Below are 25,159 nucleotides of genomic sequence, written 5' to 3'. Positions count from 1 at the left end.
GGGAAGTGCCCTGCCCCAGCCCCTGCTTGAGATCCACACAGAATCCTTTTCAGACATCGGCTTCCATGGGCTGGGGAGGTGGGGAGATGGAGGCTGGTAGTGGAGCCAGGGTTCATACCCACATCTGCTGTTTCCCAGCCAGTGGTGATCTTGAGATTTAAATCCACATCAGAATCACTTGGGGCTGCTTATTAAAAGCAGAGGCACCTCCATCCCTCGATATATGCTGTTGGTTTAACGTGTACAGTGCTGTGCCTGGTGTCATATGTGTATGAACTCGTGTGATTTTCAGAAACCACTCTGTGAGGTCGGCCAGGGCTTCCCAAACTCTAAGGAGCACACAAAGTGCCCAGGGACCTTGGGTTCAAGTGTAGATTTTGATGCTAAAGGTCTGGGCTGGGGCCTGAGATTCTGCTTTTGTACAACGCTTCTGGGGGATGCTGATGGTGCTGGCCCCCAGACCTCATTTTAAGAAGCAAGAAGGCAGGTGCTGTTATTATTTCTTATTTTACTGAGGAGCACACTAAGGCTCAAAGGCCAGCAACTGTAAGTCACAGAGTTAGACAGAGCCCCCAAACTCTACTGTGTCACGGTGCCTGGCCCTGCTGGCCTGACGATGGATGAGAGGTTGGGCTGATATTTGGAAGGGGCAACTTGACCCCTCTTACCACTCATAGGAGGGGTATTTTCCCAAGTGGCCCAAGTGGAGGACAGTCCCTGCCAAGCCCAGCATGGCAAGAAGAAAAGGGGCTGGGTTTGTGTGTCCTGAGCATGTGTGTGCCTCTGAGACAGTGGCAGGTGTGTGTGGACAGATGAGACCTATACCAAAAGGATTCTAGTGCCTGGAGGTTGAAGCACGGAGAAGGCCTTGGCTGTGCTGCCCCTGCCCAGCCCTTCTGCTAGGCGGGGGAGGGTGGACAGTCCAGAGCGGGCTGCTTGTGCCTGGAATCCCTCCCCACATCAACCCAAATCTCTGCTTCCTTATCCCTTAACGACCCACCCTGGACTCACAAGATATGGTCTGCCTTCATTAGCCATTCATTAAGGGTGGTCACCTTTGTGTTCCTGATGGGAGCACTGGGGGCCCTCAGCAGCCCAGAGCATCTGCCAGAGACCTTCAGAAAATCATCGCTGCTTTAAAAAAAGAATTGTTGGCAGACAGCAAAAGCAAGAAGAACTAAAATCCTGCAGCCTGTGGAACAAAAACCACATTCACAGAAAGATAGACAAGATGAAAAGGCAGAGGGAGGAACAGATGAAGGAACAAGATACCAGATGAAGGAACAAGATAAAACCCCAGAAAAACAAATAAATGAAGTGGAGATAGGCAACCTTCCAGAAAAAGAATTCAGAACAGTGATAGTGAAGATGATCCAGGACCTCGGAAAAAGAATGGAGGCAAAGATCAAGAAGATGCAAGAAATGACAAAGACCTAGACGAATTAAAGAACAAACAAACAGAGATGAACAATACAATAACTGAAATGAAAACTACACTGGAAGGAATCAATAGCAGAATAACTGAGGCAGAAGAACGGATAAGTGACCTGGAAGACAGAATGGTGGAATTCACTGCTGCAGAACAGAATAAAGAAAAAAGAATGAAAAGAAATGAAGACAGCCTAACAGACCTCTGGGAAAACATTAAACGCAACAACATTCGCATTATAGGGGTCCCAGAAGGAGAAGAGAGAGAGAAAGGACCAGAGAAAATATTTGAATAGATTATAGTCGAAAACTTCCCTAACATGGGAAAGGAAATAGCCACCCAAGTCCAGGAAGCACAGCAAATCCCGTACAGGATAAACCCAAGGAGAAACACACCGAGACACATAGTAATCAAATTGGCAAAAATTAAAGACAAAGAAAAATTATTGAAAGCAGCAAGGGAAAAACGACAAATAACATACAAGGGAACTCCCATAAGGTTAACAGCTGATTTCTCAGCAGAAACTCTACAAGCCAGAAGGGAGTGGCATGATATACTTAAAGTGATGAAAGGGAAGAACCTACAACCAAGATTACTCTACCTGGCAGGGATCTCATTCAGATGTGATGGAGAAATCAAAAGCTAAGAGAATTCAGCACCACCAAACCAGCTCTACAACAAATGCTAAAGGAACTTCTCTAAGTGGGAAACACAAGAGAAGAAAAGGACCTACAAAAACAAACCCAAAACAATTAAGAAAATGGTCATAGGAACACGCATATTGATAATTACGCTAAATGTGAATAGATTAAATGCTCCAACCAAAAGACACAGGCTTGCTGAATGGATACAAAAACAAGACCCATATATATGCTGTCTACAAGAGACCCACTTCAGACCTAGGGACACATACAGACTGAAAGTGAGGGGTTGGAAAAAGATATTCCATGCAAATGGAAATCAAAAGAAAGCTGGAGTAGCAATACTCATATCAGATAAAATAGACTTTAAATTAAAGAATGTTATAAGAAACAAGGAAGGACACTATATAATGATCAAGGGATCAATCCAAGAAGAAGATATAACAATTACAAATATATATGCACCCAACATAGGAGCACCTCAATACATAAGGCAACTGCTAACAGCTGTAAAAGAGGAAGTCGACAGTAACACAATAATAGTGGGGGACTTTAACACCTCACTTACACCAATGGACAGATCATCCAAAATGAAAATAAATAAGGAAACAGAAACTTTAAATGACACAACAGACCAGATAGATTTAATTGATATTTATAGGACATTCCATCCAAAAACAGCAGATTACACTTTCTTCTCAAGTGCGCAGGGAACATTCTCCAGGATAGATCACATCTTGGGTCACAAATCAAGCCTCAATAAATTTAAGAAAATTGAAATCATATCTAGCATCTTTTCTGACCACAACACTATGAGATTAGAAATGAATTACAGGGAAAAAACGTAAAAAACAGAAACACATGGAGGCTAAACACTATGTTACTAAATAACCAAGAGATCACTGAAGAAATCAAAGAGGAAATCAAAAAATACCTAGAGACAAATGACAATGAAAACACAACAATCCAAAACCTATTGGATGCAGCAAAAGCAGTTCTAAGAGGGAAGTTTATAGCTATACAAGCCTACCTCAAGAAACAAGAAAAATCTCAAATAAAAAATATAACCTTACACCTAAAGGAACTAGAGATAGAAGAATAAACAAAACCCAAAGTTAGCAGAAGGAAAGAAATCATAAAGATCAGAGCAGAAATAAATGAAATAGAAACAAAGAAAACGATAGCAAAGATCAATAAAACTAAAAGCTGGTTCTTTGAGAAGATAAACAAAATTGATCAACCATTAGCAAGACTCATCAAGAAAAAGAGGGAGAGGACTCAAATCAATAAAATTAGAAATGGAAAAGGAGAAGTTACAACAGACACTGCAGAAATACAAAGCATCCTAAGAGACTACTACCAGCAACTCTATGCCAATAAAATGGACAACCTGGAGGAAATGGACAAATTCTTAGAAAGGTATAAACTTCCAAGACTGAACCAGGAAGAAATAGAAGATATGAACAGACCAATCACAAGTAATGAAATTGAAACTGTGATTAAAAATCTTCCAACAAACAAAAGTCCAGGACCAGATGGCTTCACAGGTGAATTTTATCAAACATTTAGAGAAGAGCTAACACCCATCCTTCTCAAACTCTTCCCAAAAATTGCAGAGGAACGAACACTCCCAAATGCATTATATCAGGCCACCATCACCCTGATACCAAAACCAGACTAAGATACTACAAAAAATGAAAATTACAGACCAATATCACTGATGAATATAGATGCAAAAATCCTCAACAAAATACTAGCAAACAGAATCCAACAACACATTAAAAGGATCATACACCATGACCAAGTGGGATTTATCCCAGGGATGCAAGGATTCTTCAATATATGCAAATCAATCAATGTGATAGACCATATTAAGAAACTGAAGAATTAAAACCATATGATCATCTCAATAGATGCAGAAAAAGCTTTTGACAAAATTCAACACCCATTTATGATAAAAACTCTCCAGAAAGTGGGCACAGAGGGAACCTACCTCAACATAATAAAGGCCATATATGACAAACCCACAGCAAACATCATTCTCAATGGTGAAAAACTGAAAGCACTTCCTCTAAGATCAGGAACAAGACAAGGATGTCCACTCTCACCACTATTATTCAACATAGTTTTGGAAGTCCTAGCCATGCAATCAGAGAAGAAAAAGAAATAAAAGGAATACAAATTGGAAAAGAGGAAGTAAAACTGTCACTGTTTGCAGACGACATGATACTATAGATAGAGAATCCTAAAGATACCACCAGAAAACTACTAGAGCTAATCAATGAATTTGGTAAAGTTGCAGGATACAATATTAATGCACAGAAATCTCTTGCATTCCTATACACTAATGATGAAAAATCTGAAAGAGAAATTAAGGAAACACTCCCATTTACCATGGCAACAAAAAGAATAAAATACCTAGGAATAAACCTACCTAGGGAGATTAAAGACCTGTATGCAGAAAACTATAAGACAGTGATGAAAGAAATTAAAGATGATACCAACAGATGGAGAGATATACCATGTTCTTGGATTGGAAGACTCAATATTGTGAAAATGACTATAGTACCCAAAGCAATCTACAGATTCAATGCAATCCCTATCAAATTACCAATGGCAGTTTTTACGGAACTAGAACAAATCATCTTAAAATTTGTATGGAGACACAAAAGACCCTGAAGAGCCAAAGCAGTCTTGAGGGAAGAAAACGGAGCTGGAGGAATCAGACTCCCTGACTTCAGACTATACTACAAAGCTACAGTAATCAAGACAATATGGTACTGGCACAAAAACAGAAACATAGATCAATGGAACAAGATAGAAAGCCCAGAGGTAAACCCATGCACCTATGGTCAACTAATCTATGACAAAGGAGGCAAAGATATACAATGGAGAAAAGACAGTCTCTTCAACAAGTGGTGCTGGGAAAACTGGACAGCTACATGTAAAAGAATGAAATTAGAACACTCCCTAACACCATACACAAAATAAACTCAAAATGGATTCGAGACCTAAATGTTAGACTGGACACTATAAAACTCTTAGAGGAAAACATAGGAAGAACACTCTTTGACATAAATCACAGCAAGATCTTTTTTGATCCACCTTCTAGAGTAATGGAAATAAAAACAAAAATAAACAAATGGGACCTAATGAAACTTCAAAGCTTTTGCACAACAAAGGAAACCATAAACAAGACGAAAAGACAACCCTCAGAATGGGAGAAAATATTTGCAAACGAATCAACGGACAAAGGATTAATCTCCAAAATATATAAACAGCTCATGCAGCTCAATATTAAAAAAACAAACAACCCCATCCAAAAATGGGCAGATGACCTAAATAGACATTTCTCCAAAGAAGACATACAGATGGCCAAGAAGCACATGAAAAGCTGCTCAACATCACTAATTATTAGAGAAATGCAAATCAAAACTACAATGAGGGGGGCTTCCCTGGTGGCACAGTGGTTGAGAATCTGCCTGCCAATGCTGGGGACACGGGTTCGGGCCCTGGTCTGGGAGGATCCCACATGCTGCAGAGCAGCTGGGCCCGTGAGCCACAATTACTGAACCTGTGCGTCTGGAGCCTGTGCTCCGCAACGGGAGAGGCTGCGATGGTGAGATGCCCATGCACCGCGATGAAGAGTGGCCCCCGCTTGCCGCAGCTAGAGAAAGCCCTCACACAGAAATGAGGACCCAACACAGCCATAGATAAATAAATAAATAAATAAATAAAATTAAAAACTGCATTCTAAAAAAAAAACTACAATGAGGTATCACATCACACCAGTTAGAATGGGCTTCATCAGAAAATCCACGAACAACAAATGCTGGAGAGGGTGTGGAGAAAAGGGAACCCTCTTGCACTGTTGGTGGGAATGTAAATTGATACAGCCACTATGGAGAACAGCATGGAGGTTCCTTAAGAAACTAAAAATAGAATTACCATATGATCCAGCAATCCCACTACTGGGCACATACCCAGAGAAAACCACGATTCGAAAAGACACATGCATCCCAATTTTCATTGCAGCACTGTTTACAATAGCCAGGTCATGGAAGCAACCTAAATGCCCATCGACAGATGAATGGATAAAGAAGGTATGGTACATATATACAATGGAATATTACTCAGCCATAAAAAGGAACGAAATTGGGTCATTTGTTGAGATGTGGATGGATCTAGAGACTGTCATACAGAGTGAAGTAAGTCAGAAAGAGAAAAACAAATATCATATATTAATGCATATATGTGAAACCTAGAAAAATGGTACAGATGAACTGGTTTGCAGAGCAGAAATTGAGACACAGATGTAGAGAACAAATGTATGGACACCAAGGGGGGAAAGCCGCGGGGGTGTGGGTGTGGTGGTGTGATGAATTGGGCGAATGGGATTGACATGTATACACTGATGTGTATAAAATTGATGACTAGTAAGAACCTGCTGTATAAAAAAATAAATAAAATAAAATTCAAAAAAAAAAAAGAACTGTTACTGGATTCCTCATCATTCGGCAAGCTGCACGGGGGGTGAGGGGGCGGGTAGGAGCAGCGGCTGAGACCAGTACCAGGGGAGGCAGTCACAACCCCCAGCTGGCTTCCCCGGCATCCATGTCCCCAGAGCTCGGCACACCGTTATCCATGAACAGAATTGTCACGAATCTGCCTGGAGTGCGAACCTGTTGCAAAATCCATCTGTCTGTGGAACTGTCACAAAACTCTCTTGCGTGTGAAAGTGTCAAGTATGTGAAATTATGTAAGGAATTATCTTGCTATTGTCCTACATGTAAAACTGTCATGAAGTGTTGGGTACGTGCAGTTGCTATTCTTCTGAAAAAATACGGAGAGGACAGTTCCTTTTCTTTTTGTGTTAGAAGACTAGGTTTGCTGTGTGCGTGACCTTGAACAAGTTGCTGAAATACTCTGTGCCTCAGTTTCTTCTTCTACTGACTTTTACAGGGCTATTTTGCAGATAAAATGCATTATGCTCAAAACAGTGCCTGGCACATAGTAGGTGCTCAAGAGGCCCTGCTACACCACACACACACACACACACACACAAATGGAATCTCTCTGAGGCAGGTGTTTCTGACTTGTTCACATCTGTAGCACCGGTACCTGGTACACAGTGGGTGCTTAGTGAGAACTTGTGGGCTGGGGAGTGGACTCAGACAGGTTCTGGCTTTGCCTATGGTGGGGCTGCCTTGCCGTGTGGCGTCGGACAGGCCTCTTGCTTCTCTGATTCTCTCTGAGCCTGCCTTGGGTGCTATAAAGCGCCCCAAGAGCTGTGTATAAAGCACCTGGCAACACTGGGGGCAGGAAACACTAGTTGCTAATTCCCTTTCCCTCTGTGGGGAGTTCACGGTTCCTGGGCTCTTTAGGGCTGTGGAGGCCTCCTGTGGCTCTTTGGGAGGCTGTGAAAGCTTCAGCTTTGGCGGAGTGGGAGGATGCTGCAGCAGTCAGGACCTGGTGGGACACGTCCAGCCAATCTGGAGACCTGATGCCACAGGCCGGGGGTAGGGGGGCTGGTGCTCACTAATCCAGTCCAGGAGCCCCCCATGAGCCGTGGGGAGGATGAGTGCCAGGATTCCAGGAAAGGTGGGGGAACTTCTTAAGAGGAACTGAGAGCACATGATTCCTAATATGTATTCAACTGAGAGGTACCAGGTCTCGCAGTTTGCTCCACAAATGACCCCTTCACCCCATCATGCTGAAGACCCGCAGTGAACAGAGCTCAGGGCTAGGAGCCAGGACCGTGCTTCCCGTCTCAGCTGGGACTCAGGCTCACTGCGTGACCTTGGCAGCCTCAGTTTCCCCAGCAGAAAAACAAGGGATTGATCTTGACAGAGGACTTTCAAACTTTTTTCAGCCAAGGAAGCTTTCTTTTTCCCAAGATAGGATATGATCTGGGAGCTCGATTAATAGGGCAGCTAAGAGATGAGCTGCTTTGGCTGAGGCCTGCATAGGGTGAGGGGGAGGATCTCGAGCCAGTCCTCTTGGTTTCCTCTGCTCACTTCCGGGGGCATCCCCTAAGGGCATGGATAATCTCTAAAGACTTTCAAGCCTCGAAGTCCCTCAGCACTAATGGCAGGAGAGGCAGTGCAGCATGGTATAGCAGTTAAGTTGGTCTCTGCTGGCAGACAGCCTGGGTCTAAATCGCAAACTAAGCCTCAGTTTCCTCATCTGTAAAATGGGCATAATCATTGTCCTCATGCATTGCTGAGAAGGTTCAATATGTTGGTGTGTCTGACATGCTCAGAACAGGGTTTGGCAGATGATAGGTGCATGGCAATGGGGTAGCTGTGAGCAGTGTGGAGCTCTTACAAGGCCAGACTCTGTTGCAACAACCCTACGAGGTATTATTATCTCCTCTTACAGACAAGGAAGTTAAGGCACAGAGAAGGTAAGTAATTTGCTGAGGATCACATAGTGGCGAGCTGGGATTTAACGCCAGGGAGTCTTAGTAACTGGTAGCTATTATTAAGTACTGCGGAGAACCTAGCCCCTAGAATATGTCCCATGTAAACACCCTCATTGCCTCTTACAATTAAGCCCTAAGGAAGCTTTGGATATACCATCAGCTCCCAGTGCAGAGAAAACCTGGGGCTCTGCCGCTAGTGAGCATCAGGGAATGGGGCTGGGCCTCAGCACTGGACCCTCTTGGTGTCCCAGGGACAGCCCCAGCCCCTCTCATCCAGCACCTGGGGTAACTGGAGGTTCCGAGCGGTGACAAAGAGTTGGGAATCCAGTTTGGACCTCCAGACATGGGGTGAGCATCTTTAGGGACCCTATTCTGGGTCTGGTCTCTCCCCACAGGCTCCCTCCCCCTCTCAAAACCTTGTAGAAGGGAGAGAGCACCAGATATGGACTCTTATCCCGGTTCTGTGGGTCCTCAGGCAAGTTCCTCCCTGTCTTTGGGCCTCAGTTTCTCCATCTGTCAAATGGATGGTTAAACTCAGTGTTTCTAAGGGCCCAATAGCCATCCAACCACCCATCCGTCCATCTATTCAGTAGGTGTTTCTTGAATGCCTACAATATACCAGGCCCTTGTCTAGACTCCAGTGAAAACAAGAAACAAAAACCTTTTTCTTTTATTTGATTTATTGGACAAAGTTAAAAGACAAATCACAGACCTGTGGAAACATTTTAGAAAGATGCGCAAAGTGATACTAGATCAGGAAGGGAAATTTCCCAGGCACCTTGTCTTGTTCACCCACGCCTCCCAGTGCCATGCACAGTGCCGGGGTGCACTGGGTGCTCTGTAAATGTCCATTGGGTGGATGAAGGAACAAGATGTATCTTGCTGCTCCAAAACTTGTGACTAAGGGTGGAAACAAAGTCTGAGTCCTCCCCTCCCCTTACCACTGTGTTCTAAAGAAATCTGCCTCGTGAGTATGCAATTGGAGCCAGACACCCCCTTCAGAACTTAGCAAGGGGGAGGCCAGATATCTTTGCACCCTCCATCCTCTCCCCCTCCACTGCCTACCAGCTGGTGTAAACCGATGTCTGAAGAGGATCTAGGAAGGATTGTCTAGCGGGGGCTGCGGTGGGGCAGGGCACTTCCCCAATTCCCTAAACCCAGGTGGGGTGGCAAGAGAATCACTCACAGTTTGGAGGGAACCCGATAAGACATGGAAATGGGCATTTCATCCCCTGACTGAACACACACTTGCTGATCCTTCCCATGTCTATTGGGGGAGGGGGGAGAATGAATGAGCGATGCAGAAGGGGAGGGGTCAGTCTCTCAGAAGCCTGCGCTGCCACCATTTGGCTAATTCTCTGTCCAGATCACGTGGACACTGAAGGAGGCTGTTGAACTTGATCCAAAATTTCCAACCCAAAGGGGCTGTAGGGGTACCATGGGGTAGTGAGGAAGCTGGGAATATACGAAGAAGTCGAGGCCATGCTCCTCCCCTAATAAGTCACAGCCATGCCACAGGTAGGGCACCTGCCACACACAGAGGGTGTGGAGGGAGGCATAGGAACGTTTAGACCCAACCGCTTCCCTGTGCTCACTGGTGATGCGGCCCCGAGTTTTCTCACTGCTGGGACTTGTGAGGCCACAGCAGCACCAGAGGAGTAAGACACAGCTGTCCCTGTCCCCATCCCTCTTCTGCTCCCCAGCACACAGGGGAGGAAGGGAGGGAGGATGACACATCTCCCGACAGGGCAGATCAATGGAGTCAGGAGGCAAGTCAGTGATGGGGAAGGAGACAGCTTTGAATTAGATCTGTGTTTTTAAAAATTTAGCACCAAACTGAGCTTTTTAATACCAGAAACTCTGAGATCTACCCAAAGTTATTAAGGATTGGGTTTTAGAGATATAACAGAATTAGAGAGAGAGAGAGAAAAAAGCAAATGTCATGTTTGTGATCCTCTGTTACATGTCCACTCTGATCATTATGCCTCACGAAAGAAGGCCAAGGATTACCATCCTTAATATACAAAGAGCTCTTAGAAATCAAGAAGAAGAAAAACAGCAACAACCCAAGGTGTGAAATGGGCAAAAATATTACAAGTAATTCAAAAAAGAAAGACAAATGGGCCAGTAACCTCAGGAAGAGCTATTACATTGCACTAATAATTTTCAAAATGATGTTTAGAATAAGAACAAAATATTGCTTGTGACCTACCAGAAAGGCAAACTAAAAGACTGACAACATCCAGTGCTCACTTTAAAAAAGGATTTGGGCAGTGTCTATTAGAGTTTGAACTCTGTAGTATATGGACAGTAGTATTATTTTACAAATGGTGCCCTGAGGCTCAGAGAGGGGCAGGCACTTGTTCAGAGCCACACAGTGGGTCACTGGAAGGCAGGGCTGGAACCCTGGTCTCTGGATGGGTGCCTTTGGCTTTTTATCTCCAGCCAGCTGGCTCTCCCTGTCTGGCCTTGTGAACAGCCTGGTCCCTGGCCTCTAACTGGGGAGGCCAGGCCTGCTATACCCACTGCTGTACCTGCTTTGGGACTGAGGAGGCTGGGCCCTTGCTGTTCCCAGCACAGCACACCTATTGTCACCCCTTCCCCACAATAGATGAGGCTCCCAATCAGTCTTGCTCAGCAGTGAGGCATAAAGAGCGGAGGTGGGAACCCAAGGCTTGGGATCAGACAACCCCCCCTTCAAATCCCAGCTCCACACTTCACTCCCTGGGCCCATTATTGAACCTCGGTTTGCTCATATGTAAGATAGAGGCAATCACCCACTCACTGGAAAGCTTGTTCCTTTCACAAATGTGCTCGAGGGCCTACTATGTGCCAAGAACTGTTGTAGGCACAGGGGATACATCAGTGGACAAGACAGCCCTTCCCCTCAGGGAGTTTGCATCCTAAAGGAGAGAGAGGTCATTTGAGATAGTGACAGTAAGTGAATGACAGTAAACAGAGTGAGGAGAGGAGAGGAGGGTACCGGCCACAAGACAGGACTCGCTGTGACATATAAGGAAAGCATTCTTGGCAGAGGGACCAGCAGGTACAAAGGTCCAGGGGTTTAGCATGCAGGAGCGCAGTGAGGCCAGAGCACAGGGACTGGTCAGAATGGCGGATCAGCCCAGACCTGGGTGGTAGGCTCAGCAGGAGTGTGGATGGAGCTGGGTTTTCCTGGAAGCAAGATGGGAAGGCCCTGCGTGGTGCAGGCCAAGGAGCGTCTGCCATCTCGAAAGCTCCCTCTGGGGCTGAGCAGAATGAACAGTAGGGGGCAGGAGTGGGAGCTGGGAGCCCAGGGCGGAGGCCTGTGGTCATCTAGGGGGTCTGGACCAGGCTGCTGGCTGTGAGCAGCAGATGGACAAGCCTTGCTTGTGGGCTATTATGAGAATGAAAAGGTAAGTGGCCTAGTCCATGGGGCAGCAGGTAGCTGGTGTGAGCAGATCTCAGCTGCCCATCCTCAGCTCTAAAGGGACCTAATCCAAGAATCCCATGACTGTCTGCCCCGCAGCCTCCTCCAGAGATGCTTGAATTGCTTCTGCTCCTCCTTGTCACTGGCTCGGGTTGTGCCTCTTTGACCTGCTGTGGCCTTTCGACTTTCGCAGGCCACCAGGACAAGGTCTCATTCAAGCTTCCCTCTGGTTGTTTTAAGCCGCTCTGCTGTTCAGTTGCTCCCTAAACCAGCTGTATACCGCCGCCCCCAAGCTGGACTGAAACCCGAGGCCCTGTCTGGATGGTTCCCTAAGTCATTCTCGAAGGTGAGAATAGGTGGTGAGTCACAGTGACATCTCCCCAAGCCAGGCCCCCAGACCAACTGCCCAGGAAATGGGAGATGGGAGGGAGGCAGTGCTGGGCAGTCGGGAGTCCAGGTCACACACATTTGGGTATGAATCCCAGCTCTGCCACCTTGACTCTGGGAAGTCCCTTTCACCTCTCTGAGCCTCACACTTCAGCTGCAAATTGAGAATGATGCTATCAAAGGGGTGCCCGGAGGATAAAGGGAGGTAATAACCTGCAGAGCCCCTGGCTCTGTGCCCAGCTCATATGCCAAGGACTCACCACATGGGAGCCAACTTCGTCCTTATGCTCTGCCCTGGGTTCTGCTCACCAATTCCTGGCACAGTGAAAAAGAGCTCTGGTTTCGGAGCCCCAGCTTGGCTTCCAACCCAGACTGTATGGGGGCTGTGGAAACCTGGGCAAGTGGCTTCACCTATCTGGATTCTACTTTCCTCTTCTGTAAAATGGGTCCTATCTTCTAAGGTTGTGGGTAACTAATGCACACAAAAATCACCCGGCACATAGTAGGTGCTCAAGAAATGGTGTGATGCCAGTAGGGAGGAGCTGAATGGAAGAAGGGGACACAGGCACAGTATATGGTGGGGCTCTACCTTGGAAACCTCTCGTGGTCCTGGGGCACTGTCTCCACCACACCGAAACCCAGCCAGTTGGAGGGACCTAGGATTGCAGGGCCTGGAAATTCTACAACCACTGTCAGTGGGTCCCAGTTTCCTCATGTGCAAAATGGGAACCATAATCCTTCTTGCCCAGTTAAAACCAGGATTAAGGGCTGGAACCAAGATGAGCAGCCACAGCCAGAGGTGCTGGTCTCTGTGAGCTCCTGTAGATCCTCTGAGGGACCAGGTCTGCAGATGGGGAGAATCAGGCTGATGCCGTCTGCAGCATGCAGGATCCTGTGCTACCAGGTCCTGTGTTAAATCACTGCAAACCCATCACAGCCCTGCAAACCCGGGCTACATTTACACATTTTCATGGATGAGAAAACTAAGGCTCAGAGATGTTAGGGTTAGGGTTAGGGTTAGGGTTAGGGTTAGTGGTTGACCCAAGAACCCACAGTGAAGAGTCAGGTGGGATGCAAACCAGAGTCCTAGCTCCTGACTGCTGGGAGCCATGCCTCCCTGATGGCCTGTCAGCCCCTCCCTGCTGACTAATGCCCAGTGGCTCTCCAAAGGCAGAGAAGTGCCACTGAAAGTCATACGTCTCTCAGGGCCAAAGAGGGGCCCTGAGCTGTGTGCAGGGTCAGACGGGAGGAGAAGAGGGGAGGCTGCAGGAACAACCCAGTGGTCTTAAGTCGGAAACCATGGAGCCCTTAGCAGCATCCCAGGACCGTCAATAAAGTCTGTGTTATCCAGAAATGTCCTGAGTGCTCGGTTTTTTTCTTCTTCTTTTAATGGGGGAGGTGGTTGGAGGGAGGGTTATTGATGCAAGGGAATAAGATGGTCTACGAACTGAAGCTATTCAGCCAAAGCAGCCCTGGGAGAACATCAGCCATTGTGGGGATGCTCCGCTCGCAGGGAGGGCGTCAAGCCAACGTCCCCTGTCCCAGGGGCGGGGGTCTCCAGCTGACACCTCTCCTATTCACTCTGTTGGGCCTGCTACCTTCATCAGTCTGGGGCCCCCAAGGACAGGGGCCAGCTGACAGCAAGTGTTCAACAGACACTGGCTGAAATGCGATGACTCAGGGGACATCCAGGAATGAGGGTGGACAGAGAAGTGTCACCTGAATTTGAGTTCCAGGAATGTACTCAGGAAGGGCTGAGGGCTGCTGCATCAGGATTGTCAACACTTGTCAGGGAAGAATCACTTGCGGGAAGGGTGATCCGCTCAAGGGACAGAGAATCGGGGGCTCACACCCTTCTCATGAGACCACCTTATGAGGACTTTTTGTAAAATCAAAAAGCCCAGAACATACGGCAGAAACAATGCCCTCCTACCTAAAAAACCTTCAAGGGATTGATCACATGAACAGTATTATAAGTAACGATTTCTCTTCTCCAAAGGGCATACAAAGTTAGTAGCTGGGTATCAGATTGAAGAAACATATCTTCCATGTCAAAACCAACAGGGGATTAATATGTAGGTAATACAAAGAAGTACTATAAACTGACAAGAAAAATTCAGGAAACCTAATAAAAACGTGGGCACATAAAAATACAATAAAAATTTTAAAATGAAAAAAACCGAAAAGTAAAATTAAAAGATTTAAAATAAAAAATAACTAAAATTAATAAAAAATTTAAGATAAAATGGCATTTTAAAACTAAATGATAAAATAAAAAACTTAGAAAAATAAAATGTAAGAATAAAATAAAAATACATTATTAAGTAAATTTAAATAAATTAAAATTAATAAAAATTAAAACTTTAAAAATAAAATTAAAATGTTTAAATAAAATAAAAGTGAAAAAATTTTAAATAAGTGAAATAAATTTTGAGTAAACTTTAAAAATAAAATTAAAATGTTTAAATAAAATAAAAATGAAAAAATTTTAAATAAGTGAAATAAATTTTGAGTAAACTTAAAAACTGGCAATTTGTAACCATTTAAAAAATAAGGAAAGAGAAATAAAATAATACAAAACAAGAGCACTATCAGCTCAACTGATGCTGATAATGTGCTATGAATTAAGTCTGATTGACTCAAATGCCTGTCAGAAGTGGGGCAACAGGGGAGGAGGAAGGAAAATCAGGTCTGAAAGGCAGCATTTGACTGGGTTTTTCCAGCCTGCCATGGGCAGAGGGCAGGATGTCAGGCCCCATCATGGCCTCATCCACAAATAGCCATCACATCATTTATACATTTATAATGTGCCAGCAGCACACACACACACTCACACACACACACACACACACATCCTTCCATCCTCACTGCTGTTCTCTGAGGTTCCCTTTCACAGAGGAGTGAACAGAGGCTCAGAGAGGGTGAGTCACTGTGCCATAGACACAGAGCACCTAGGACCGCCCTATCCTCTGAATCTGGGCTCCCCAAAATAACCTTCTTTTGGAGAGTTAGGTCTACAGAGGACTTTCAAACACAGGCAGGGGCATGTCTGACATCAGGCTGGAATGTCCTGGATGCTAGAAGGAGCCAACCTTCCCATGACGCATGACTGTGACCACCATTTATTAGCACCTACTGTCTCCCAGGTGGGTTACATGCACAATTTTGACCTTCAACGCAATCCTATGATGTAGATGCTATTATCGTCCCCATTGTATTGATAGACAACAATGAGATTCAGGAGTGAAATATTTTCACCCAAGCACGGCAGTAGCAGAGCTGGGAGCTGAGCCCAGGCCTGTCACAGCCCAAATCCCACACCCACTGCCTGGCACTGGACACTCTTCATAGTCACTAACTGAGCACTCACTATGTGCTAGGGATGCGTTTCATGCCCCATTTTGCAAATTAGCCAACTGAGGCCCAGAGGGGAGAGGTGACCTGCTCAAGGTCACTCAGCTGGTGAGCAGTAGAGCCCGTGGCCTTCGTGACAGACAGCCAGTCTCCCACTGCTCATCTGGCACTTGCTAGAGACAGCTGTGCCTGCCTGCCAACACCAGAGCAGGCTGCAGAAGGGCAGTTGTGACATTCCTTTCTGGGTGTCTCCACCCCTGCGGATGTGGGTACAGCAGTCAGGCTGCAGGGAAAGGGAGTGGTTTCCCTATGTAGTCTGGGTCCCCCAGGCTTGAGAATGCCTTTCTTCTCAGCTGCTGAAACAGAACCCCTCACTCACAGCAGCACAGAGGAGTCCCCACCACGGGCCACAGAGCAGGGGCCCTATGAGTCACGCGGCATTACAAGAAATCATCCCAGGGGCAGGCAGTAATGGCCTAGCCTGAGGCAGCAGTGCTCAAGACGAGTGAGCTTCACCCAGGCAATGGGAACCAGACCATTCCCTTCGGGACCCTGGAGGAATCCCCAGGCATGGGGCCGAGGGCTCATGTGTCCCGAGTGGCGCTTACTGCTGCACAGGGCTGAGAAAAGGAGGTTCTGGCTATGGAGACCTGGGGGTCACATTCCAACCTCTCCCCATCCTGGCTGTGTGACCCTGGCAAGTCGATTGCCCTCTCTGTGCTTGGAGGGCCTCTGGAGAATAATAGGATCAAATCACCTCGTGGGCTATTATCTGGATGAATTGGGAGAAGGCCAGGCAGGATGGCTATGCACCCAACCTTTGGAATCAATTGTCTGGGTTTAGATCCTGGCTTTGCCAAACTTACTTGCCAAGCTATTGGACTGGAACATATGAAATCGTTAATATTTGGCTGTTTTCAACCTACAAAAATGGCAGTTTCACATACTTCAACTAATGCTCCTCTCTTCTTAATTCAGTTTCCTCTTCTGTAAAATGTGGATAGTAACAGTCCCTTCGCAAGTTGATGTGAGGACTAAATAAGGGTGGGAGGCAACTGAGCTCAGTAGTTGGAGCTTGGCTCTGGGACTAGGAAGGATTTGAACTTGGCTGTGTGTCCTGGGGAAAGTCACTTAACCCCTCTGTGCCTCGGTTTTCTCATATGTAAAATAGGGATAATAATAGTACCCACATCACAGGTTTATTAGGAGAATTCAGTCAGTTTATATGCATAGTACCTGACATTGACAAATAAAATAAAACCACACAGGTAACATCTGGCATAGAGTAAATGTTCAACCATAAAACCAAATCAGAAAGAGACTTTTCTAAACCTTTGGTGCCAGTGAAAATTAAGTACTTTAAAAAAAAACAAATAAATGTTTTTAGGAACATATATGTGTGTGGATATATACGTGAGGCGTGTGCTCCTGGGTGTCCACAGAGTCTGGGGCTGTTCTACGTCCTGACAGTGTCCACAGCCTGGGGCTCTGATGGAAGGACTGCCCTCCAGGCCATGGTGGTTCTGTGCAGGGCCCAGGCCTCCACCAGGTCCCTCTTACGGAACCACACAGCCAGGCCACAGGCCCCATGTGGCACTCAGGTAACTCCGGAGGCCCTTATGAGGCTCCTGGACCCCAGGCTGGCCTCTGGTTATTAAGAAACCTCTGCAGACAGCCTTCAAGCTCTGAAAGCCCTCTTGGTTCCATCCTCTCATCTAACATTTCTTCTAGGCCTGGGAGAAAGGCAAAGCAGACTGAGCATTGCCAAGTCACACAGGGGAAACTAAGAGACTCAGTTTCTGAGAAGCTCTAAACCAGATTTCAGGCCCTGGAGCAAGCTGCCTTCCTCTGCCTATCCAAGGCCACCCTCACCACCCCCGTTCGCTTTCCTGCATCCTCACCTCCACTCCTGGCTGGATGATCCTGGGTGAGGTACTTCCTCACTTGAGGCTCCATATTTACAAGCGTGGGTCTCAAAGGTCTCAACTGGCCTTTTCAGTCCTAACATTCCATTATTCTACCTTCTCCAGAACTCCAGAGAGAAAATGAAAGTTGAACTGCTCTGCAAACAATAAAGTGCTATATAAATGACAGGGTGGTTAATGGCAGCATTAGATGGACTTTCTGGAGCGGTCTATAGTAGGTGGGATTTGCTCCTGTGGTTCTGGAATCAGCAACATTGGCTATGTGACCTTGGACAAGCCAGTTTCTCTCTCTGAACCAGCCTGCTTCTTCTGTAAAGGAAGAGGGGCAACCATATCCACCTGGCAGGGTTGGGGGAGGGTCGATGAGAAAGGAACATGCAATGTCCGGCGCTCACTGGCTGCTTGAGGGTGTCTAATGCAGGAGGGATATTTAGGCCCCCAATGGGTCCTAGGGCTAAAATCCACCTTGGGAAAAGAAAACACCTTGGGAAGGACGTGGCCGCCAGATTCTGAGCCATTAGAAACAAGCATAAGAAATAGAGGTTTGCAAAATGTGTTGAGGACAGTTGCTACTTATAAAGACAGTTCGGTGTCCTGTTTGGGGCTCCAGAGCCAGACTCTCTGGGTTCACACGCCTACGGCTGTGTGACCCATGGGGCCTTCGTCTCCCCATCTGCAATACTGGGATCCCCTAGAACCCGCCTCTCAGAGCTGTCAGGAGCACTGCATTGGGCTCAGCCAAAAGCTCCACACTTTTTGGGGAATGGTAAAAATTACATTTTTACATCAGTACACACACAGTACACAGAGTACACACACACTCATTCACACACTCCCACACACACCCACATCCATGTGCACACACATGCACCCACTCACACATTCACATACATATGTAAGCCGAAACCCATTTCTCAAAATGATAATTAATCTTAACACTTGCAGTGCACTCTGATATTTTCTAAAAAGGGGGCTGGCAAACTATGGCCCATGGGCTAACTTTGGGCTATGGCCTCTTTTTGTATGGCCTGTAGGTTAAGAATGGTTTAATGTTTTTAAAGGCTTGTAAAAAAACAAAACAAAACAGGAAGAATATGTCCCATGAAGTCTAGAATAGTAACTATACGGCCTTTTGCAAAAACAGTTTGAAGACCCCACTCTATTTTATTCTACTCTATACTATTCTGTTCTGTTTTATCCATTCTACTCCATTTCGGCATTCTAAATGCTAGCTGCATTTACTAAATTTATCTCCCTCATCTGCTGATGGAAAAACTCTGCATCAACGTGAGCTTCAGTTTTTTCACTAGATGAAAGGATGGAAAGATGGATGAAGAGACAGTGGACTGACAGATGGACTAGAGGAGGCAGGGGAACAAAGGGAAGAAGGTCCCCTTGTCCTGTGACACCTCAGCCAAGCAACGTCCCACCTCTGAGGCTCAGATTCCTCAGCTGAGACTAGGACTGCCGCCGACCAGCCTTGCTAGGCTGCACTGAGGAGCAGCGGGATCCTGTCCATGTCATTTTTTCTGATGGATCCATTCCTGACATCCCTAGGAGATGCTGGGCTCTGGCCCTGTCTGCCATCGGACCTCCACCCCCTCTGCCACACAGCCCCTTCGGCCCTTCCCATCCGGCCAGACCCTCCCCTCCTCCTGCCAGAGTCCCCAGCTCCTATGCTGCTGCCACCTCTGCAGCCCTCTGATGGGGCTCTTCTCAGATGCCTCCTCCTTGCAGCCCTTGGCACGTCTCCAGCAGAATTCATTTCTTTTTCTATGCACAGGTTTTGGAGCCTCCAAAACTCTGGGTCCACGTACCAGCTCAGCTGCTGGGAGTTCCTGGGCAGGTCCCTGCCCCTTTCGGAGCCTCAGACCCCTTGTCTAGGAAATAGGTGTAACACAGGCAGCGCCATAGTCAGTCAGATGTCGAAACCCACATGCAGAGCTCCCGGCACGTGGCTGGCCCCAAGTGGCCTCAAGGGTCTCCTTTGGTGGCTGGGCAGGGGTGGGGTGGTCTCCATCCATGGGAGAGGGAGGTGGGATACACCTTGTTGTGTGCCCAGCCATGGCCCTGACCTGGAGACTAGAAACCTGGGTCCTCCCCGATCGCCACCCCTGCCTCGGGTACTTGCTTGCTGTGTCTCAGCTTCTCTGTCTGTGTACAGGGGAGAGTGCTGCCGGCCTGGCCATCCACATAGGGCTTTTCAGTTTACAGAGAATTATTATATTCAGTCCACCTAACAGGCCTCTGGAGTGGGCGCTGCCACAGTCCTTTTACAGATAAAGAAAAAGAGGCTCAGAGAGGGGAGAAGGGCAGAGGTGAGATTCAACCTGCATGAAACTCCCCTCCCCCAGCCCAGGGAGCATCCAGCTCTGCTGTCAAATGGGAGGGGGAAGTGGTTGAGTCCTCATGAAGCACATACTCTATGCCTTTGGACACCTTCCCTCTGGGACTGTGGTGAATCGTCCCAAACACCAAACAGGTAGGTACAACTGTTCCCATTTCACAGATGTGGAACCAATGCAGAAGGTACATGGCCTGCCCCAAATCACACATCCAGGGAAGGAGAGGGCCCTGAATTTCCGAGCTCCTCCCTCTGCCCTTTGCTGCCTCAGGTCTAGAAGGATCTAAAGGCACCATGTGAATGTGGGTGACAATTGCCTCCACCAAGCCCCCTCCCCAGCAGGCCTTGGACGCTGGGGAGAGTCAGTCATGGCCTGTCCTCTCCTCATTGCCTAAATGAAGCTCCGTATTGAGGTGGGGTACAGACCAGGGCCCCCTCACCCTGCCCGACTGTCCTATTGCCGGGACACCCCAGCATGTTTCAAGAGAAACATCCCCATCTGGTTCTGATTCATTTATATTTAATTAATCAACATGTTTTGTAAGAGTCACTTGAGATCCAAGAACTGTTCTCAAGCCTTTTCTTTTAGTCTTTGTCTTGGAAACAGAAAAATTAGGTTTCATCAAAAAACAGTGATGCTGGAGCTTGAGGAAGCATGGGTCTGTGGGAACCAGGCCCCAAGGGTGACAGCTCAGCCTGGGCGGCTGCTGGGCCCACCGAGTGTTCCTCTTGACCTTGCAGAGTAGGCCAAAGGCTGGGCCAAGCACTCGGGCATGGAGGGGAGGTAGGAGAGGGCCAGGGAAGGGCATCCCTCGACACTGGCAGCTCCTCAAGGGCGGGCCCCAGGTCTGTTCACCTCGGCACTCCCAAAGTTCCCAGCACAGAGCCCGGCGCCCAGTCTGCCCTGTAATACTTGTTGAATGAACAAGGGGAAGAGAGAGAGAGAAAGGAAGGGAGGAAGGAAGGAAGGAAGGGGGAAGGGAGGGAGAAAAAAGAAAAGGAAAGGAAAGGAAAGAAAAGACACTGCCAATACCTAGGTGCCTTCAGGACACATTCTCCTGCCAAAGTTAGACCAGAATGTCAAAGCTGGTAAGACCCTCAGGGATCTCATGTGCAATTTTCCAAGCAGCTGTCTTACGAAAAATGGTCTCTAATATGTAACTGGTTTGGGAAAGGTCCTGCTCTCTATCCTCAGCCTCTTCTCTATGAATGCTCTGATAAGTCCCACAGTTAAGAAATTTGCTAAAGCCAGCATCTCTCATACCTATTTGACCAGGACTCCTATGACCACCTTGCAGAAGATGCTACAGGAAGCCTTCTGCTACCGCCCCCCTCCCACCTCCACCCCAGTGCCAATGGGGAAGCCAAGGCTGTGGGCAGCAGGCAGGTGGTGGTGGTGGGGAAATCCACTTACCCAAAGGGGTTGGCAGTTGGACTGAAATCCAAGGCTATCTCCATTGCACCTGACTGATAAATGGAGCTACAAGCCTCTTTCTGAAGATGCTGCACTGGACATGCACATGTCCCAGACGCAAGAGATCACCTACCGTGGGGAGGGGTGCCACTAGCCCCTTCACCAGATGGTGGCTATGTAAGGCGCAGCCATGCCTGACCTCCTCACTGAGCAACTGGGGATGGGGGGAGGGACTGGAAGTTTTCTTTTTCTTTATTCTTTGTGTGTGTGTGTCTTTTAGAACTGACTGAGAAGCATCTTAAAGATCTTCTAAACCAGCTCCTCTTCAGATGGGGAAAGTGAGGCTCTGAGAAGAGAAGAGCAACACAGCTCAGGAGATATCTTCTCAGCGTCATGTCAGACGGATTGAGATTCAAGCCTGCTTTGCTACTAACCCTCTTTGCAACGTTGGACAAATCAGTTTTCCTCTCTGAATCTCAGTTTCCTCGTCTAGAAAATAAGCATCCCCCCAGCCCCACTAGGCTGTTATGAGAGGCAAAGGACGCAATGGACAGGAAAGGAGAATGACTATTGTACTTGGCTACTCATGTAACATACACACTAACTCATTCAGTCTTCCCCACATCTGCCCTGTGAGTTGGATACTGAAGATTATTATTCCTATTTTAAAGAGGAGTCGCCGAGGAGACAGTTTTTATTTATCTATTCTTTTGGTCTTTTTAAGAACTGAGAAAGACCTTAGAGAGCTTCTAAAAGACCGTCAGATGGGTAAACTGAGGCTCAGAGAGGCAAAGTGACTTCCCCAAGGTCACTCAGCTGGTAACTGGGGAAGCAGGGATTTGAACAAGGCAGGCTGACTCCAGAGCCCATGACCATAACTACTATACAAGGGCCATTCACAGAGCAGTGTCCCTATGAGGTCCCAGATGCCCCCCAGCTCATGTGAAGCCCACCCACCTCTTCCCTCCCTGGATCCCTCTGTCCAGTCACACCTGGAGCTGGAGTCCTTCAGGCCACAGTCTCTCTGTCCCACCCAATCCCACCCCCAATTCTCCCACAGCCTCTCTCTGCCTCCTGTTTCACTCGAGGAGTGACTGTGTCTATTTAGGGCTTTTTCACTCAGGTGGACTAGAAACCCCCAGAGGGCAGACTCTCGTTCTCTTTCCCATGTAGCCAAGCTCAGACCTCACACCAGAGCTGCAAAGAAAGAAGACACAGGGTCTTCATTCACCTGCTGGTCAACCGAGCAAAGTTACTTAGCCTGTCTGAGCCTTGGCACCTGGCTTTTAGAATGGGATAAGCCCTATGCCACGAGGATGTAGTGGGGATTCCCTCCTTGACTAGAAAACCCTGGGCACAGTGGCTGGTTGTTGATTCTCAGACTGCCATCCGGAGGCCAAAGGGCTGCCAGCTCGGGTATGGGACTCGCTCACCTTCCTCAGCCCCCCAGGCTCTGCCAGTCCTGGCTCTGCAGGGACAGCCTCAAACCCACCTCCTGAGGATGTTTTGACTCCTTCGGGGAAGGGCTGTGGCACAGGACCCCGAAGTGAGAGTGCAAGGGGCCCCTGGCTTTGTGCCCCAGGTACATTTATGGTCTGAACCTTGGTGCATCCTCCTAGTGGCCCTAGGAGGTCAAGATGGCAAAACTGAGGCTCTTAGAGGGGCTGGACATCTTCCAGGTCAACCCAGAATAAATGTCTTCAAACTCAGGTCTCTCTGAGCTCATGCAGCTCATGCCCTCACCAGAGGGGAACCCACCAAAAATTACTGGCTTCTTGAAAGTGATGCGGGGGATCAGGGTCTATAATGGGGCTGAGACTGGGGCATCTGGACTCCCAGCTCAGGGCTCTTTATGTCACCTCCTGGCTCAGTATGGATGCTTGGGATGATTTCTGAGCCACTAACTCTGTCCCCTAGGCCCTGCGACCTCTAGCCTGCCACCTGAGGCTTCCTGTCTCTGCAAAAGTCACTTCCCTCCCCCCAGCAATTCTGTGATTATAGGGAGCGGGGGCAATGAGAGAGCCCTGCCAGCTCCTTCCCTCCCTGGAGAGCCTCTTGGTCCAGCTTGCCCCACGGGTGCCCTGGGGCCTCAGTTTCCCCATCTGTAAAGTGGGATTGACAGCAGTCTGGAAGAGTTAACAGCCCAGGGCGTCAGGCAGCAGGCAGATGCCCCAAGGGCGACCCCCCTGACTATCCTGCTGCGCCTTCCCGGCCACCCTGCCGGCTGCCCCTCGTACCTTGCTTCTTCCTGCGGTTCAGGGGGAGCATGTCCACGGCGTGGGCGACGAGCAGCAACAGGCAGAGTGGCGCCCGCATCTGGGCAGCCTGGGCTGGGCGGGCGCGCGGGGCTCCCTGGGAGGCCCGACGGCCCAGCGGCTACCGGCGGCGGCGGCACAGCGGGCGCGGGGGCAGCTCAGGGCGCGCCGGGCGCATCAGCGAGTGCGGGGTAGATCCCGCAGCCAGGGACCCGCAGTCCGCCCAGGGGCCGGCCTCCAGGTCTAGTGAGGGCGTCGGCTGGGCTGGGAGGGGCGGGCAGGGAGGAGCCAGCGAGGCGGGGGCGGTGCATTAACCCGCTTGGGGAAGGCGCGCGGTGGGGGTGGAGGGGGTCGCCCGGCCAGGTCGGTCTGTCACGACGTGCGCGCTCTGGCGTCGTTCCCGCGCCCGGCACTGTCCCGCGGCATACACAGGTACGGTCCTCCACGCCACACACAGAGGTACGGACGCGCGGACGCCAGGTGACCCCGTCCTCTCAGCATCTCCCTCCACCCCACTCTCCGCCTCGTATTTTCTTTTTCCTCTTTCTCTGTTTCCTCTTTCTCCTAAGCCCCAAAGTGACCAGCACCTGATAAATTAGCCAGCGAAGGGGCCCAGGACCTGGACTGTGTTTCCTCCAGCCTTGTCTACAGAATGGGAGCAGCTGGTACAATTTTAACCCTTTCAGAGCCAAATCCCTCCTTCTCCCCAACAAACGGTACACTCCTGCCTCCGGCCACCTTGCCCACTAAAAACAGTAAGAGTAAGAATAATACTGCCTATCACTTTGAGGCCTATGTGCTTGGCGTTGTTTTAAGCACTTTTACACATAATATAATCTTCAAAACAACCCAGCGAGGTTCTATTCTGATTAGCTCCACTTTACAGGGGAGGAAAGGAAAGCTCAGAGAGGCCAAGTGACTTGCCTAAGGCCACACAGCAGGTCAGTGGTTTGTCTGGGTCCAGTGTCCACCCTTTTAGCCACTGCTTGGGGCACAGAGGAACTTACCCTTGACAGTCTCTTGATGACCAATTATCCTTCCTTTATCCTGTGTGTGTAGTTTGATTAAAAAAAAGGAAGGTAAATGCCGGCATCTCCTTCTCCAGCCCCTTGTCCTCATCCTTAGTGAGGCCCCCAGTATAATGAGGACATTTGAGGGCATGTCGGGGTAGGGAAACACAGAGAGTGAGACAACTCTGCCCTGGCTGTTCTTCTTCTGTAGGGCTCCACGAACACTGACAACATCCTAGGGGTCTTGGTGGAATGTCAGAGCCACCCCCCCCCAAAATGGCTCCATTCCACAGATGGGGCCACTGAGGCCTCGGGATTGGAGGTTCCTAGCTCAGGCAGCCCAGCAAGTCTAAGGCAGAGGTGGGATGGGCACCCAGGTGTCCCAGCATGTTCCGCATCCACCAGACCCTACAAAGCCCTCTTGTTCTGACTTCTTTGATCTCCATCTTCCCCTCTACCCCACCTTTCACCCCTTTAATCCCAGATCTCAACTCCTTGCAGTATTTCACAGACACCTCCAAGCCTCTCACACCTCTGAGCCTTTCATGAGTGGCCTCTCCATGGAAT

General features: G+C 48.3%; 1 protein-coding gene across 1 annotated transcript in view; it reads right to left on the bottom strand.

Annotated features, from left to right (window-relative positions):
* RSPO4 (R-spondin 4) overlaps nucleotides 1-23,791 on the bottom strand; it is a 40,781-nt gene extending 16,990 nt beyond the window's left edge. The window contains exon 1 of the mRNA XM_007193396.2: nucleotides 23,565-23,791. Within this exon, the coding sequence (XP_007193458.1) occupies nucleotides 23,565-23,643 (79 nt within the window). The 5' untranslated portion in view covers nucleotides 23,644-23,791. The remainder of the gene's footprint in view (nucleotides 1-23,564) is intronic.
* Between the last annotated feature and the right edge of the window lie 1,368 nt (nucleotides 23,792-25,159).

This window comes from Balaenoptera acutorostrata, chromosome 15, assembly GCF_949987535.1.
Source record: "Balaenoptera acutorostrata chromosome 15, mBalAcu1.1, whole genome shotgun sequence".
Lineage (NCBI taxonomy): Eukaryota > Metazoa > Chordata > Mammalia > Artiodactyla > Balaenopteridae > Balaenoptera > Balaenoptera acutorostrata.
The sequence above is the reverse complement of the archived record's forward strand: the minus strand, read 5'-3'. Positions and strand labels throughout refer to the sequence as shown.